The 19,514-nt window shown below is 35.3% G+C and overlaps 2 protein-coding genes across 3 annotated transcripts; both read right to left on the bottom strand.

Moving 5' to 3' along the window:
* Positions 1-2,422: 2,422 nt before the first annotated feature.
* Positions 2,423-4,087, bottom strand: LOC113325415 (60S acidic ribosomal protein P2-2-like). The gene is made up of 4 exons (XM_026573621.1): positions 3,940-4,087; positions 3,754-3,857; positions 2,796-3,022; positions 2,423-2,690 (listed from the first exon to the last, which is right to left on the bottom strand). The coding sequence occupies exons 2-4, from the start codon at positions 3,839-3,841 to the stop codon at positions 2,664-2,666; spliced, it is 342 nt and encodes a 113-aa protein (XP_026429406.1). The 5' UTR covers positions 3,842-3,857; positions 3,940-4,087; the 3' UTR covers positions 2,423-2,663.
* Positions 4,088-4,753: 666 nt separating this feature from the next.
* On the bottom strand, positions 4,754-8,471 carry LOC113322944 (flagellar radial spoke protein 5-like). Of its 2 annotated transcripts, none has more exons than XM_026571142.1 (9): positions 8,113-8,471; positions 7,102-7,186; positions 6,253-6,369; positions 6,090-6,154; positions 5,913-6,001; positions 5,728-5,807; positions 5,514-5,625; positions 5,299-5,418; positions 4,754-5,190 (listed from the first exon to the last, which is right to left on the bottom strand). In XM_026571142.1, the coding sequence occupies exons 1-9, from the start codon at positions 8,414-8,416 to the stop codon at positions 5,005-5,007; spliced, it is 1,158 nt and encodes a 385-aa protein (XP_026426927.1). In that variant the 5' UTR covers positions 8,417-8,471; the 3' UTR covers positions 4,754-5,004. The 2 variants fall into 2 exon arrangements, with proteins under 2 accessions (XP_026426927.1, XP_026426928.1); XM_026571143.1 differs by lacking the exon at positions 8,113-8,471 and adding an exon at positions 7,432-7,852.
* Between the last annotated feature and the right edge of the window lie 11,043 nt (positions 8,472-19,514).

Raw genomic sequence — 19,514 nt, forward strand, 5'->3', positions numbered from 1 at the left:
CCAAAAGATCCACGAAAATTTAGACCAATTGGTCTCTGTAACACAATTTATAAAGTTACCACATAAATCTTAACAAATGGGATAAAACCTCTATTGGAGAAAATTATTTCACCCTTTCAATCTACCTTCCATAGAAAAATCTCTGATAACATCATCGTTACCTATGAAATAATTCATTCTTTTAAAAAGAAAAAAGCTAAAAGTGGTGGTTTAGAAGTAAAATTTGACATGTCAAAAGCTTTTGACAGAGTCAATGGGCAATTTCTTCTGAAAACCTTAAAAACCTTTGGCTTTAGCTCTGATGTTTGTTCCCTCATAGAACAATATATTTCTACCTCCTATATAGTTCTTCTTCTTAATGAATCACCAGGAGAATTCTAAAAACCATCTAAGGGTATTGGGCAAGGAGATCCTTTGCCTCCATACTTTTTCATAATATGTGTGGAAGTCTTCTCCAGACTTTTACTCACTTAGGAAAATAAAATATTCTTCACGAAGTCAAGATAACCCCAAAAAGCACTTCAATCTCTCATCTCCTTTTGTTGACGAATGTCTACTTTTTGTTAAGGAAGACCTAATAGAATGTAAAAACATGTTAAATACAATTAATCTTTTCAGTCAAGCCTCGAAACAACTGATTAACTTTGACAAGTCAGATGACTTTTTCGGTAAAAAAGTTCATCCTAAACACCAAAGAATAACATCAGAATTACTTAAGATTAAAAAAAAATCAATTTTAAAGACTCATATTTAAGGGCTCCTTTGTTCATAGACAAATCCATGATAAAAAAAACCTTTGCCTTATCCTAGAAAATATGGAACATAAATCCAAGGGATGAAAGAGTAAGTTCTGCCTCAAACTAGTAAAATGGTATTAAATAAATCTGTCTTGTCTGGTATCAACATTTCAGATGGGATGTTTCATTCTACCAAAAAAAGATTTCTAACAAAATAAATGCTATCCAAGAGACCTTTGATGGGGCATTGAACCAAATGCCCAAGGTTATTACCCACAGGCATGACCAAGCTTGTGTAAACCCATAAGCAAAGGAGGATTAGGTTTTAGAGATGCGCATAAATTTAATTTAGCCTCTGATAGCTCAGATAGCTTGGAGATTGTTGAAAGAGCCCAATTCTCTTTGGGAAAAAACTCTTAATCCTAAATACTTCAGAAATAAATCTCCCCTTAGAGTTAAGCCTCAAGACAAACATTCTTGTATTGAAAATGCATTTGTGAAGGTCTGAAATTGGTAGAACAAAATATTATATATAAGGTAGGAGATGGTACTATTATAAACATCTAGGAAGATAACTGTATACCAGGATTAACAAATGCTCTGATTAATTATAGAACTTCTTCCAACGGTTCTCCATCTCTAGTATCGACTTTTTGATTGATTCATCAACCCACAAATGAAATACAACGCTGATTTCATCCTCTTTTCCTAATAACATGGCAGAATTTTTTTGTAAAATAAACCTCTTCTCAGACAGATTGAATAACCGTATAACAAATAATCAGAGATGGAAATTAACCAAGACAGAGAATTTACGATCCATGTGACAAACTTAGTGAAAATGGAATAGACTCTTATGGTCTTGGTTTAGATGATAATTTTTGGAAATCTTTATGGAAACTAGAAATCTCCCTAGAATCAAACTTTTCTTATGGAAGTGCTTCCAAAATGCTTTGTAATTCGAAACTAAAAGGCATTATAAGAGACATTAATCCAAACTGCACCTTTTGTGGTGAACACGAAGAAATTATTTTGAACACCTCTTCTTACACAAGAGGTTTGGGAACTTGGGCCTAACAACACCATAACAAGGATTGTTTTTCAGTCCCTAATACAGTGATATCTTGAAAATTAGTTGCTACAAAAATGTGGTTTATTTGGATGTAATAAAGCTTTTCAATGGGTAACTCAGACTCCACAACAACTAGCAAAGAAATTTCAGAAACAAGTAGAATTTTGGACAAGGAAAATGGAAAGTACCAGATAAAGTACCCTAAAAATCAACGTAGATGCATGGATATCTACTCTACCTCAGAGATCCTTATGCTTGACCAACTAGTTCATGCAGACAAAAAGCAAGCGCTTAAATCTTCGCCATAGGCTGAATCATCCATAAAAAAAAACCTTAACCAACAAGGTCATGCGTACAAAAATTGGTAAGAAAGCGCCACATCCAAAATGAAATTGGTAAGAAAGCGCCACATCCAAAATGAACTCGGATACCTTAATCTAGATTTGATTCTTTCCTATAGACTATCATCCAAAACACAACATTAACCATGCAATCAAATAAGGAAACAAGGGCCACAACTTCATAGTACTTTGATCAAAGGAAATAACTACCCCTCCCACTAATTAAACAAAAACAGACCAGCCATGCATCCAGATGCTAATCGTTAAGAACAGGCAGACAACATCAAATAAATTGAGTAATGAACACAGAACAGAAATATTTAACCAGAACTTTCACAAAATTGGTTTTGTAATTCGAATTCAACATTACTTTCCAAACTTGTCTCGCTAGGTTTCCCTACCTAAACCAAAATTAGTAAAACATAAAAGAAGAGAAAAACATCGACAGTAAACAAATATGTAGAATTTGGAACTTGAGAAGATGAGACTACATCTGGGGAGAAGCCAACTTCCTCAGTCAAATAGACTGAAACCCATATCCTGCACCAATCAAACAAATAAAAGATCAATCAGAAACTAACCAAAATAAAGTACACACTTATTAGCATCATTAACTCATCAATTCATCAGTAAAGAAATACTTACATCATCAGACTCTTCTTTCTCTTCAACCTTCTCTTCCTTCTTCTGCTCTGCAGCAGCAGGTGCAGCAGCACCGCCACCACCAGATGCAGCAACAGCCATTGGAGCACCACCTCCTGAGGGGACGGAGGCCAACTTCTCCCTTCCAGATGCAATAAGTTCAGTTATGTCCTTACCCTTGACTTGAGTAAGGAGCAACTCAATTCTCGAGTCATCGCAATCAGCTCCAACTGCATGAAAAAATTTACATTACTAAATTACGTAATAACTAAAAGGTTGGAATTCGTATAGTTGCGCAAACAATTTTAAATGTTAAATTCTATTCATTCATATTCCTAGAGAATCCGTGATATAATCAACAAGTTTTGCACACACAGAGGCTTGGATTGACAAGTGCATAAACTAAAACAATATACACTTGTAGCACAGACAAAATTCAAGCAATATATATCAACACAAATTAGCAAAACAGAAACAAAGAAGACCCAGTAATCAAAACTCTAATGGCAGTTACCAACAAAACCTGTTTATAAGCAAATAAATACAACTTAAAACACTGCATTGTTCCCACTCAGTTGTACAAACTGCCCATATTGCAGTCCCTTTGGCATACATAAATAGAATTTTAGAACAATAAAAGCATAATAACAGAGATCAAAAATCCATTACTAAAGCATGTCTAAGTTTATTTAGCATTGTACCTTACAATAAAATGTCCTCGTAAGAAACACAGAAAAACAAAATCTAAACCAAACAATCAAACTTTACCGTATAAGAAAACGAAAACAAAATACCTAATCAAACTTTAACCTAGATTAGGTTAACAGATAGATCAAATTGAACGGCCAAAGAAATGAAAAGGGGTATACATAATCCAAGACCATTGTATTAAAAACCTATTTCATACAGCAATGACGCACATAAGATTAACAGATCGAGGAAGAAAAGAAAAGGGGTATACCTGATCCAAGGACTCCCTTGATATCCTCAGCTGTAGGTGCGGTGTTTCCACCCAAAACAAGAAGCAAGTAAGCAGCGATAACCTTCATTTCTGCTGAAAATTAACTGCAAACAACACAAATGATATCAGTTTTCCTAGCAACAACAGATACAAAGGAGAAATTGGAAGAGATGGTAAGATAATTACTTTAGGGATCTGATGATTTGCAGAGACGAGATTTGCAGAAGTACGGCTACAACAACGAAGGGAGAGAACAAACGCTATTTCTAGGGTTTATATCGAGCGGCTTCAGGGAGATTATAAAGGCCTAGGGTTTCAATATACAAGTGTTGGATATTTCAACCCCAGGTTAATGCTAATTACGATTGACACCTCCGGTTTTGTTAGTCATTGTTCTTTTTATTACACTTTGCTTACAAGGTGCAACAACTTGTGCGGTAGAATACTGGAATGGTTTGAAGTTGCACTGCTCTGACTTTTGACGACCTGAGGAATTTTACAAATGCATTTGGAAATGCAGCAACTAATACACCCTCCAAAGTTATGATGACTGTCAATCCACCACTCGAAGAAGAAGACTGATGAGATAAGTACTAAAATCAAGCACAATGTGGCTCTATATTCCGGTCGCTGTAAGGCTGGCATCAAGCCCCTCAGATTGAGCAGTTTTTATTAGTGGATCAACAATTTTTTGCTAATCACAAATGTTGTAACAAGTCTAAGACCGGTTGTCTTAAGGTTCTATATTTCTATCAGAGTTCTAGTCTCACTACAAGAGACCAAAATATTTGTTATCGTGGAAATGTGATAATCATTTGTGTCGGAGCGCTTATGATATTTGACTAGATGGCTCTTTTTTTTTCTTTTCTTTTTTTTTTCTTTTTTTTTTATCAGAATTTGACTAGATGGCTGATGCACGTCATTAGTAGAGGAATTCAACAGACTCATCAAGGTTCAAATTTTAGATCCCCGGAGATCATCAACTTCTGGTTTGCAAGCAGACAGTAAAATTTCCTTGTATGTTGACAATTGATTTGTGAAATGAGAGTTCAGTAATTTCTTGTTTCTCTACAACAAACTTTCCTTCTTACAAACCAAGACGATGTTCTGTATAATTTTCTATATATACGGTTTGTGTTGACAGACTTCAATCAACTGGGGAAAGTAGCCAATCTCGATAAACCATGCATCTTCTTATAAAAAACAAGAGAATCAGATGATAACTGACAAGGATTGAATTGGGAACAATTCTCAAGCACGTCTGTATTCATCTCCACAGTCACCAATAGCTCTCAGGAGATCCTTTCCTTTCTTTGTTACTTCCTGAATGCTATTCACGTCGTCCTCGTCAAGAGTGAGGGAAAATACAGCGTTGCAATCATTTATATGCTCTGCCAGGCCAAGCCTCACACCAACCATTGATCCAGCAACTGATTGCTGCCGTAACACAAAGCAAATAAGAAGGATATTTTCATGAGTGAATCTACTATTTCCTAAAAAGGTTTTATGGTGCTAAATAAGAAGGTGAATTTTTTCTCAATTTACCTGATCCAGAACGTATTTCACGGCTACAGTAGAGATGGATACCCCATGTTTATTAGCTACTGTCTTTAAAGTTTGAAGCAGTGTTTGGAATAAACCCCATCCACCCCAAGCGTCCACCATCTGGAACATTAAGGATACTTTGTTATTGCAAAAACCAAATATGTACAGTTCGTAAGTGGTCAGGTAGGAGTAACGGCTTTTAAAGAGTGAAATACCCTTTTGTATTTCTGAAGAGATGGGGTATTTAGAGGAGGGCCAGCAAAAGGAATCGATAAGTTGGTGTCGAGGAATTTCTCTGATAATAAACCTCCCATCACAGTTCCATACCTGTATTTATAGCCAGTTCAAATTCAGAATGAGTAAAAGGAAGAGCTAGGACATATATCAATGCATATATATATATATATATAGAGAGAGAGAGAGAGAGACGTTATAAGTTTTACTCCTGTGAGCTGACAAAGTTCTGCCATTTTCTGTTGAGGACGCATGTCGACAATAGAATGTTGGACCTAAAGATAACAAAAAGTTTTTCACTCAGCAATTGAGCACACATTCGATATATACAACAAATCCCTCAGGAAACCTTAGAAAACATCAACGAAATTTAAGTTGACCTGATTGCTAACGATTGGGATACCATTTTCCAAGATTATGTGCAGCCTCTCAGTATCAAAATTCGTCAAAGCCACTGTCTTGATTTTACCTGCATGTTTATCCCCAAAGGTCCGATGCAATCAAGAAATGAAGGTATATCACCCTAATACATATAATTCAAATATAATCAATCTAACCTTCTTCTTTTAGATCTGTAAGATGTTTTAAAGCATCGAGGTAGCCCGTGTTGGAGTAATCCCACCTATTCCAGTAAATGAAACATGCAATCATAATGAGAAGCTATTATGAAATTATGACAGTGGTTATCAAGAGTAATTGAATGTTAAGAAGAAAACTAACCAATGAAACTGAAGCATATCTAAGGCTGGAACGTCCATTCTCTTCCTTGACACGTTGATGCTTTCGCGAACATATCTACTTGTCATTTTAACGGGAGGCGGTACCCATTTGGTAAGGCTGCATCAAATAATCCTTAATAAAGTAAGACGAAAGAATTTGGAGCAACATCATTCACCATTCTTGGCATCTCAATCTAATGCATCCGAACTGGCTCATCCTCTGAAGAACGCCAGCAAATCTAGTTATCAATTATGTCTTGTTTCTCTCCTGTTTTCGATGGTTCGTCAAGCAAATATTCGCATATAAAATAGCATACTCAATTAAATTAGGGCCACCCTTTATTGAGCGAGTCTCTAACAAATATTGAAGTTAACACCTTCGAGAGTCACTTGGATCATAAATGGACAAAAGTTTGGTTTAAGACTAATTGAGCACGTGGTGAGTACTCGCCTATCAAAACAAGAAAAAATACTGTACTCATTTTTATATTTGTGACGGCAAAATCCCGTGTCTAATGCAAAAACAGCTTTAAAGTTTAAACCAAGTTATGTAGAATTTTTGTATTTTATTTTTACCGGGATTCTCAACAGTATTCTCAACGGTATTATTAACGGTATTCTTTGGTTGATACCTGCATGTTCGGTGATTATATATTTAACTGTAATTTTTACTCAGAAGTATAATATACAGACCATATATAAGATCGATGCTTCTTAACTAGGAAATGTCTAGACTCTCGATAAAACAAATTGCCTGTAAACACAGAAGTTATATAGAAACAGATATAGCTGCAAAGTCAGACACAGACACTCCTTCTTGAGAACACTATTCAAGAGCGGAAATACTTACCCTTTAATCTTCTCCAACATCTCTGGTGCACGTTCCCTACGGACTTTGTTGATGAAAATTCCATATAGATCTTCTGCTGGTCCATCTATATCATAAAACATACAGAATAAGTTAAACAGGAAACAATCCCATATGTATGTATAGCTTTAACAATAGAACATGGAATAAAAAACAAAGCAAACTCCATGCAATCAAAACAGAAACACAACAACATAGTAAGTGAAGCCGAGAGTCTAGACTCTATATACTCCATGGGTTCTTAAAATCCACAAAATTTTAATTCTTAACCAAACAAAAGCAGTAAAAGAAGTATGTCAAGTAAGTTCTAACAGATATCTGCCATGTCAAAGGTTGTAAGTCCAGCATCAACGTATTTAAGCATGGCCTCCACAGCATTGTTCTCATCAATTTTGCCCCAACCTCCACTAGTCTGCCACATTCCATTAACAATTCTGCAAATCTCTAGGGAATCCTTTTTGTGCTTCACCTCAGTAACTCTCGGATTCTCAACAACAGCTTGTTCATATTTCATACATCCACGAACGAGTTTCCCCAATTTGGGACTGATTTGAGCTTGGGTTCTAACAGGATTGAAAGCAAAATTGGAGCAGAAAACAATGGAGGCTGCCATTACTCTTACAATCTACCAACAGTGACCAGTTAATGCATGAAAATCTCTAGTTTTTCCCTCCTTAAAAAGACTGACAACAACTCATCAATTCACCAAATTACCCTCCATGAATTATGTATAATTATGTTGGATATCTCTAACATATTACGTTTACGTTTTTCCTATGCCCCTTTTGTTATCTATCCATTAACATTCCAAAAGGGGATCCACGTGGTTGAACCAGACACTGACACGTAATTTCACATTTACTCCCCTAAAAAAATTGGCGAAGAACTGGACCAATAGAAAAACACAGTCTCTGTTCAGTGAACAAAAATAAAATGGAAGAGGAGAAACATAAAAACAAACTAATTAATTTAGGGTTAGGGTGTTGGACTCACAGTGATCCGCCAAATCAAAAGTGGAAAGACCAGAATCGGCATATCGAAGCATAGCTTCAACTGCATCGTCCCTATCGATTTTCCCCCAACCACCGCTAGTTTGCCACATGCCATTCAAAACTCTGCAGATTTCTAGTGAATCGTTGCCGTTTTTCACTACTGTGACTCGTTCTTTCTCTCCTGTTTGGACGCATCGAATCGAGGTCGAGTTCACTGGGTGTAACTTAGAACCTGTGTATGGGGTTTGAGTAGGTTTAATTGGTTTCAGATTGGTGAAGAAATGGTGGTTTACACAGGTCGCCATTTTGGCGGGAGAGAAGCGAATGGGAATTGGGGGTAATGAGGGTAGGATAAGGTGTTATCGATTTGGCTCCCGCACGAACTGGAAGGGGCAATGCAGCAAATGACTTATATACCCCTGATACGTCCTAAGAACCACAGACACCAGACCAGATACGGGCAGGATAAAACCTTGCAGCACGGTACAGTCCCTTATCGTAATTTAGCAATTCGGAATTCGATAAATGGACGGAGCCACAAACATACACATATAATTCGGATTTGTAAAAGTCAAATTAGATCTAGAATCCCATTAATGGGTCGTGAATTCGGCAATAATTAGGAACTACATACTACGTTATAATTCATTTTATTAATGTGAGTTCGATAATGGTTAAATATTTTGTGATTTTACTATTTAATTGAATTAAGTATATGATATGTATCCAAATGTAACAACCGAGGATTAGTGCACTGGCTAAATTTCGGGACTAAATCCCGGGTGAGACAGCCCCTGGGACCCACCAGGAAGAATTATAGGGGGTCGGTTCTTTTGCACTGTGGGGTCCACATTTTTCTGTGTCACGCGGTGGAATCCACGGGATTTCATCCTCGGTGGATTCAGCATTGTTGGTGTTTGTTCCTTCAAGCACGTGATCAAGGGAGGTTCCAATTAGTACGGATGTTAAATAGGTCGTAATAATGACGAGACAGACGAATAAAACAGTCGTATAGTTAGAGTTATAACTAGCGTTTCCGAATTATCTGCGGATAAGTTGGGTAACCATAAAATACAAGTATTGTAGTCGGAGTTACAAATGGTCACACATAATCTGCGAATTCAAACAATACATATTGGTACGTGTATAATTCACGGATCATACACCGACTTACTAACTAGGCTACAAAGGTATCCTTGTAGTGTACAATATTTGACATATTAACAAAATACAGTATATAATACGTTTTCAACATGCCTGCTCAAGAGTAGACGACCTTTTTCCTCTACCCCTTCTCTCCAAAAACCGGAAAGAAAAAAAACTCTCATCTTCTTCTTCGTTCTTGTTATAACATGTCTGGATATGATCAAAATTTTCAGATCTTCCAGGGAGATCAAGGTTAGTCTTCTTAGTTTGTATAGTTTTCAATAAAACAAATTGTTGTTCCAACAATCTTTAGTTGTTTTTTTTTATATTTCTGATCAATCAGATGGCTTATGTATGCTATCTTGATTTCTTATTATATGTTTGTATAACAATTTCATATAACCTTCAAGGAGATTCTATCGATTACTGCAATCGTTTTAAATACATCTTCGAGAACGAATTACATTGACTTGAAGTAGATCTACATTACTGTGAATATCCATGGCTACCGGATGTGATCGTGTTTTCGATACACAACGCATATTACTCCCCTGTTATAGGAGCATCAAATCTTAAAGAAGAAGATAAATTCGTTCTCAATAAAGAACAACAATTCAAATGGTGGAATCAGAAACTTCACACTATCCCTCAAATAGCATCGATTTCCTCTACGAACTACATGAATTTAGTACTTTAATTTGTTGCATTTAGAATACATAGATTTTGTATTTGTTCATGTATTTCTGTCAAGATGTATTGATTCTTGTAAGAAGTCTTACCGATATATGAAATTGGGATCATTTGCTTTTGTCCTTAACAAAAACAATGCCTGCTCAAACATTAAATTTCATTGGGGAATTGGTAAACATGTTAAAGGTTTTATGTGATGATTCGAAAAACTCTGCTTTTTTAGTTGTGAAGTCTGATACACATGTTAGGTCCTTACGTTGTCTACATTAAACTGTCATATAGTCGGAATTCCAAAAAAAACCCAACATTTACCCTTGGTTTTAGTTATATTAGATTCGGGTTTACAAAAATCACTTTTTTTGTGAGGATCCGGGATCGTGCTTAGCACCATGTTTGCTAGTATCGTCTTTTGTCAGGTTTAGAAGATTTGTGTTCAGTCATATGTTACTTCCATGTGCCTTGCAGTGCTACACTCTTGTCCTTGGTTCACAACAATTTTTTCACTTGTATATTCTAGCCCAATTCAACCATGCCAACTTCACCAGTTTCATGCCTCAATCTTCTCTTGTACTCTGACTAAGAAGATGGTAAATTCTCAATTATCGCAGATATTTGAAACGTCTCATCAATAACCATACCTTCAGCAAGAATCTCATTAATGATTTGCTCAAGTTCAAGGAATTGATCCACAATAGACTTAGCATTCGACATCTTAAAACCCTTGAACTTAGAAACCAAAAATTTCTTGCCTCTTGCAGTCTCGGCTTGGTACTTTGATTCTAATGCAGTTCACAAATCGAAAGCACTGAAGTTTTCTTTAGCACTATAAAAACTGTACATTGCATCATTTGAACAGTTATAATGTGATTTTTTTAGCCATATAGTTCGACATGTTTCACTCATCAAGTTCAGCTTCTTGTCCTTCGTCATTCAAGGATCCACCCATAGGAGACGCAACATACAAATATAACTCATGATAACTCAGAAAAACAACATCTTGGATTGCCATCTCTTGAAATCCTTTCCGTTGAATTATGTGATCTTTCAACGTCGTTCTTTCCCATTGTTACAAGGAATAATAATGTGTTAAGAATGTTGAATCTTGCAACAATGAACAACAACATCAGATTATCTAGCAATACAAAATACTAAAAGAAAATAACTCTACCACAAAAAACTTGACGAATGCGCAGATTCACAGGTTCAACAAGTTTCACTTAAGACATTAGTTCGTATACTCAAGAATGAGCAATGCTAAACCCCAGCTACGAAGGTGTGTCAAGGATAAGACTGCCCAATATAGCTTGTATCAACACAACATAATACAACCTACCCATTCTCTGAACTTAAAAAAAAAGTATTGAAGGTAAACAAGCAATGAGCAAAATAAAGCAAGAAGAGGTGAAAAGAAGACATGATAGTAATCGCTTATGGACGCATATTTTCCAAAGTTCGAGTTCTTCTTTTACATGTGAAAAGAAACCTTTAGGGTTTCAAATTTCTTTTAAAGCAAAGTTTTTAATTTCTTATAGAACAATTCCAGTTAAAAATGGAAATAAAATTCTCCATAAATAAAACTATTAATAAGAAAATAAAAATTATAACTAATAGTTCCTTAAGAAAAACACGATAAATATATCCTCGTAGATATTTGTATCCCCGCAGAAGCCCAAGTATAAGTTAGGCCATGTATGTCTACTGGCACGTGCCCATCCGTCTTATCATACCCACATTGGAAACTAGTTATAAATGAGGTATTCATCTTTAGTCTAACCAATGTGAGAGTTTACTGGGTTTTTGGTAAAATAAGAATAAAATCTTTTTGATTATGGATATCAATCTAAAAGCCCAATCCAAGATATAATTTTTTTAGTAATAGGTTTATGATTTAGAAGATATTTCCTAAAAAGTATATGTTTCCAATTTCGAACAAGTTTTCAAAATTTAACTGTTTTCCGAATTTAATCGAAAATAAGGTATATCTCTAAAACCTTATATTTCCATAACAAGAAGGTAATTTGTTTGGTACATGAGTACTACTTTTGGTCCGAATCTTACTTTTTTATAATGTCTTCCAAAAGAAAAAGTATCAAGGAAGAATACAATGAAGATTTAAGCAAGGAAATCTCTATCATGATAAATTATAACAAATAACTATACTAAGACATTTGTTAAAATAATGCATTCAATTCTCTTTGTAAACAAAGAAGAAAAAAGTGGTGATTTTGTGGGTGAATATTGCATTGAGAAAGATTGAAAAAATTATTGACTCATCCTCCAACGTGAAAGTAAGGTTTGAACTCTGTTATGAATATTGTTCTTATAACATATATCTTTGTTTATCAATAGTCAGATCAACCGGTTTGTTTGAAGGGGTACTCGAATTAATTGAAAGAAGGGAATTACTCAAAATTTTAATAACAAGTACTAAGCATGGAATAGTGTTTCATGAATGATGAGTGTGTAAACATGTCATTTTCACATCTTTATTTACATTCATAGTGTTTAATTTTGTACACTTTGAGGCTTAACCCGTGTTGTAATGGCACGAGCCTTATCTTATTGTGTATAAGTGTTAAGTGTTGTTTCTCTAAAACAATTATTGTTCAAGTAAATCATCGAAAGCTTTCGACGTTTTTTCTTTTGAGATGGGCTCATCATAATATTATCATATTTAACCATCTACCAATTTTTACTCCTAAAAAAATGATTTTATCACTGTCATATTAATTTTGAGTAGTGTTAGATGTACCATCAACCCAAACAATTTTAAAACAGGCACTCACATAAAAGTGGCCCCCACCCCTCACGGAGTTGCAGAGGGTCTGGCATTTGGGTTCCACCTGTGAGAGGGTTGTTTAAATTGGCCGAAGAATTTTAGTTTGATTTGTAGCTTGGGACCCACTCAATCACCCTCGTCTCAAATTCCCCGCACTCTAAAAAGCATATGCAATTGAAATCAGCTACTCAATTACCTTCGCAAACATTTAAGGGCTTATTCTTTGATGATCTAGTAGCGAGATGGGATATAAAAGTATATAATTTTAGTAACATGTAATCTTCTAAAGGTTTGCTTTCGTTCGCCCGGTTGTAGTTCTTGATTTTCAGGTTTTTAGGTCCTAAGGTTGTTTGTTCTCTTGTGCCTTCTTGGCACTTTGATATCAGTGTTAACCTTAAAATAAATAAAAATATCAGATGCACAAAATTATACGGAATATTGGGAATATGTGATTGTTAAACCAATATTTAAGGTCTTCAATATGCGTTTATAGCCGTTTATATTCACAATTTCACATACCTTAACTACACAACATTAGTGCAATTCAAAATTTTCATTTATAAACTACGACTGAGATATGTCCTTACTCTTTCGGCAGTAACATGTGTATTGTATTGTGCCAACAACAAATGCGTTGGTTGAATAAGTAACCCACTATCTAGTAACTTAACTTCCCGAAAAATGTTTAAATAAATTCATTAAGTATTGTGTGTAATTTTGATCGAAATGAATACACAGTGGAGTATAAGCAAAAATATCAATCTCCTTACACCTTCTACGTATACTGAACTCTTCAAGTGTTCCCACTACCCAGGCCATGCCACCGGTTTGGAACCTGAATGTAAAATTGAACCAGTTGATTAAAAAAATGTTCTGAAAATTCGCATTAAAAATTAATGGTTCGTGGACACTCATAGTTGATTATTAATATTTTGTCGTACTAAAGTTTACATTCAAGATTTAAATAATTCCAGGTTTATAAGCACCAACTCACTGAAGCATGGTGACGGTAATAGGAAGGGGACAAACGACAATAAGTTAAAACTTGTGATTTGGGCGGTTAATTGTGCTATGGTGATGAAAACTAAATAAACAGACAAACATAAGGAGGCATAAAGTATAGGCAGGGTTGTGTTTAACTAAGTAACATGTGTTAGCAGGTGAATTTCGATATGTTAATTGCATCTACAAGTCAGAATGTAAAGAGGGTGCAGCCTAAGTATGTTGGAATATTGGAAGGAAAAAGATAAATTGATTGTATCATTTGGAGTCTTGGACGGAGTAAGTAAAATCAAGATTTTATGGTTCACACTGGGCATGAAATGGACGATGGGACTTATTGATTTGTTTCTTGGGGATGATGAGAAATCCATCAAATTGGCAGAACATGAGGATGGATAGTTTAAAAATATAAATGTGGTCGTCGCTACTTTCCATACATCACAAAGTCAGATGGAATCAGGGAAAAAGTGAACGACTAAGGATGGGGAACAATGACAATGCAGTCCATAATTTCCTAACAGTACATAATTTTGGAAGTTATTTCTGTAAAGAGAAAAAGTTGTTTCTATAAAAAATAGGCATAGTTTTTAACTGTTACATCTTCGGGAAATTAACACTATAATAAGGAAATGGAAAGGAAAAAGATCAACGTACTTTATCACGCTGATCCTTTTCACTATATTATTTATCTTGATTTAAATGCATTGCATCCTGCTGCTCAAATGAAAACCCACAAACTTCTAAGAACACCATTTAGAACCTGGGTACGAAGTAAGGGCATAAGTCATTATATTAGTTCCTTCTGTAATAGAATAATTTTATGTGGTGCCAATAATATTGTTTTTAGTTCGACCAATAGATGATAAAAAAAAAACTATCGTGGAATATAGCATACTGCATAACTTTAAAACAACGAATTTAAAGATTCTGGTGTCAATAGAAAAAGATAAACAAATCGCTATAAAATTAATCAACCGGGCAAAAACTAAATTTTGTGCACCCACTTTAAACCATGTAAGGCTAACCTGCACATCTTACCCAAGACCCAAGTAACTCATAAGTAACATATGGGTTTATAGTGGAGTGATCTATTGAACTCGAGGTTTATTGAATATTTGGTAATAGATTAACAAATTGAGTCACAGTAAGACTTGAGACAACTTGAAGCAATACCTGAAGTAAAATGTTATTTAAAACACCAAAAAATGCCCAGTAACACATTCAAAAATCTTTAACTTAAATAGTGACCTATGCAGTAAAATGGTGATATGAACATGGAAACAAGAGCCTGCAGCCCAAAAATAAGGTGACCGGATCAGAAAACAACCAAAACAAACCTACTAAATTTGAGGTTAATTAAAATTTAAAAAATGGTGCAAAATATCCGATCAGAACTTACAAGTGGAAATGGGTTCGCCTATCGGTGTGAAGTGACATACAATGAAACTGAGAAAGTGTGATTCAACAAGTAGAGGCAAGATATAACCCGTGAGTTGTCATTTGTGTTGTTAAGTGGGCAAGGGTGTCGCAAACAAAATATACAGAGAAATATTATGAGGCATGGATTCTAAGCCGAGTAGTGATTTTGACCAAGTATCATATGTAAGGGGGTGATTATATATATATATATATATATATATATATATATATATATATATATATATATATTATACAGTGTGTAATATACTGATATGAATGTTAAAAGCAACAGCCTAAAAAAGTAAGGATACTTAAAGCTAACAAATAATTGGAATGTATGATCTGAACGCAATAACTAAAACAACAAATCTACGTTTCACACAGCGAAAAAAATAAATGATATGACTTAGTGGTTACTATATTGAGGATTATGAGGCATGAATCCGATTGAAAGTACAGTACAATGCATATTTTGAAGTCGGAACATTGGTCGTCGTTGTTTAGGTTGTATCACAAAAAAGATTACACGGAGAAGAAGGGACTAAATATTTTTTTCATAGGATACAACGTGCAATTTTATATAGCACATGAGAAAAAAATAAAAAAGAACCGCCTAAATAGCTAAATCTAACGTGAAAGTAAATTTAAACTCACACAAATACAAATTATGACTGAAAGTGCGACATGACCTTCAAAAAAGAAGAGAAAGGACATATGTGATAGGTGATTAACCTTAAGATGAGCTGCAAATCACCAAGCAAGGTTCCATGTGACAAATCAAATCAGAAATGAAGACCGCCGTTTGGTTCAGAACGCAACAAATAAAATACTAAATCCTGCATGTAAATTTTGGGCAAGGAGGAAGAATGAAAGCAACGGATTTTCCAATAAATCTTGTTAACATTAAATTTTGTTTGAGATGTAGAAAGAAAAGATATCTACTTACTTATCTTTTTTTTCACTATTTTCCCTTCATAAACTTCCTCGGGTTCAACTGGTCATATGAAAACACAAATACTGGTTAGAACTCCATTACTAAAAATCTGGTACATCAACGGACAATTGAGCAAGCATGTGAGAAAAGTACAAAAAAACAACCAACTAAATACAATGGAAATCATGCGTTAGTTTTATTTTTTCTTTGTAAAGTCTGCGATCAAAATTTACAAAAGGGAACATGGTAAGACTCATAATAGAATAGTAAAACCCCGTTTTCTTCTAAAATACAAATATAATTAGGTAGAGAGAAAAGAAGATATCCGAAAACCTTGCCTCGAGAGAGAATTAGGAAGGTTGTTATGTGTAAAAAGATGATATGGGACTCATTACCTATAATAATGAAGGTCGTGGGAAAATAAGGCTTGATAATGGAGAGTTGACGATCTGACCTAGAATTTTTAAGGTTTTAGTGAGAAATTAATCTGTAACTTGTAACCATGATCCTATATATTAAGGTTTCCTTTACTATAATGAAACTACGAAGAAATTAATATGTTATTCTCTTAGATTATCGTACAATGTTAGTTAAGTTTAGAATTAAAAACAGGATCCTAATAATTGGTATTTAGAGCATTTTCCTGGCACCAATAATGAAGTATGCACAATTTTGTTTTATGGAGAATTTTTCATTTACAACAGAAGAAAGCAAGCAAGACGATGAAAAAGATGATCTGAAAGCCTCCATGGCTTCTCTCGAGGCGGTTGTAAGGTGTATACAAACGAAACTAGATCAATTACTCATTCCACCATAACTACGACCACCTCCTTACCCCACTACAACCACCACCACCACCACCGTACCCCCCACCACAAACACCACCGTATCAATCATCAGAACTTCAATTTTACCCTCCACAACAACTTTCCATTTATCCACCATCATATCAATCGTTTAATCCACCACCATAATTGTCGCTTTATCCTCCGCAACAACCAGTATATACACCGTATCAACCACCGCTGCAACCAAAATTTTAAGTAGATCAACCCAATTTTCCAGGATTTCAGGTCGTTAAATCCAGCTTGATTTTCCAAATTGTGATGGTAACGACCCTCGTGGATGGGTGTTTAGGGCTTATGAATATAAATTTCTGAATGGGATTCCAGACGAACGTATGGTACACTTCTGGTCACTTATCTAAGGATGTCATTCCATGGTATCGATGATTAATTAAAACCATCCGTTTACCAACTTGGCCTGATTTTTTTCGTTACTATTGTTTTAGATTTGAATCTAAAGAAGATGATGATCCGGAGGGGGCATTAGCAAAATTATATCAAACTGGAATTGTCCGCGAGTATAAAACTGTATTTGAGCGAGTTGAAAATCAAAGACAAGAAGATGCACTTGCTACGTTGGTATCTACAATTTAAAACAATGTATCACTCGACAACCCTTACAGCAGTCGTCTAGTTCAACGCCATTTGCATCTCCTTCACCACCCATCCATCCCAACCAAGTATTACTTAAGCAACCATCCCTTGCATTTCCTGCACCACTTCTTAAATCAGCAACCACATGAGCCCGCCGTTTGAGTATCGCTAAGCAACTTGAGAGGAAAGACAAGAATTCATGCTTCAATTGTGATGAACAATTTAAGCAGAGTGATCGATGTAAGCGACCTCAACTGTTGTTGTTAGAAATGGAGTATGAAAATGAAAATTTCACACCAGAAAATGAACAAGGTGAAGAAGATCTGTCAACAGAGGAAATTTCTTTGAATGCTCTTGCTGGAACTCAAAGGTCTGGAACTGTGAAACTTTTGGGATAAATATCTAAACACCAGGTAACAGTATTGGTAGACTGTGGGTCTACTCATAATTTTCTTCGTCTAAGAATAGCAAAGCAGTATGGTATATGTATTGTTAACTCTCATCCTATGAGTGTTACAGTAGTAAATGGGAGCAAGTTAAATTTCCATGGTCATTGTTCCAAAGTGAAATTAGTCCCGCAAGGACATACTTTTACTTTAGACTTCTATATTCTTCCTATTTGTGGTTATGAAGTTTTTCTTGGTGCCGATTGGCTTCAAAGTATTGGTATTATTCAGTGGGATTTTAGACAACTAATAATGGGTTTTTTTGTGGATACAAAGGAAATTACTTTAAAAGAAACCCCTACTACATTTTCTCCTATACGAGATGAAGGTGAGTTCTAATATATTTTCTTACAGCAAGGTCATGGGTTATATATTTGTTTACTGGATTCTTGTGTTAGAGTGGAACCTCGAACATCTACATGGGTAACATCTTTATTGGAACAATATTCAGATTTGTTTGAAGCACCAACTGAGTTACCACCTCATCGAGATCATGACCATCGCATCCCACTACTACGAGGAAGTGCTCCAACCAATGTACATCCTCATCGGTATCCTCATTTTCAGAAAAATGAAATTGAGAAACTAATTCAGGAAATGCATCATACTGAGATTATACGACCAAGCACCAGTCATTTTTCTTCACCAGTTTTTTTGGTAAAAAATAAAGACGGTTCGTGGCGTATGTGTGTTGATTACCGTGCATATAACAACATCACAATGCGGATCGGTACCCCATTCCGGTAATTGATGAATTGTTAGACGAGTTAAATGGTGCTACTATATTCTCCAAGTTGGATCTTTGATGTGGATAACATCAAATCAGAGTCGTTAACAAGGACAAAAAAATATTTCGTACACATGAGGGTCATTATGAATTTCTTGTAATGCCATTTGGTCTTTCCAATGCATCAAAGACATTCCAAAGTTTGATGAATTAAGTTTTTCAACCTTATCTACGTCAATTTGTACTGGTATTCTTCGATGATATACTCGTTTATAGTCGCACCATTGAAGATCACCTCGTACATTTGAAACAATATTTCAACAGCTCCGCCTACATCAGTTATTTGTTAAACGAACCAGGTGTTATTTTTCTCAACCTACTGTTGAATACCTTGGCCATATTATAAATGAAAATGGTGTGCAAGTGGATTCCTTAAAAATTGAAGCTATGTTGCAGTGGCCTAGACCGACATCTTTAAAGACGCTAAGAGAATTTTTGGGTCTTACTAGGTATTATCGAAAATTTGTTCGTGACTACGGTAAGATTGCTGCTCCATTAACTTAGCTCCTTTGAAAAGATTCTTTTACTTGAACTTCTCAGTCTGAAATGGCTTTTAATGACTTGAAGACGGCCTCATCCACTACACCAACCTTGGCTCTACCAGATTTTACTCGTGAATTTTTTTTAGAGTGTGATGCTTCTGGCTTGGGGTTGGGTGCGGTTTTAACACAGGATGGAAAACCTATTGCATATTTCAATAAATCCTTGGCACAAAAACATCTTCACATATATGTCTATGATAATGAACTCATGGAAATTGT

The sequence above is a fragment of the Papaver somniferum genome, chromosome 11, assembly GCF_003573695.1.
Source record: "Papaver somniferum cultivar HN1 chromosome 11, ASM357369v1, whole genome shotgun sequence".
NCBI lineage: Eukaryota > Viridiplantae > Streptophyta > Magnoliopsida > Ranunculales > Papaveraceae > Papaver > Papaver somniferum.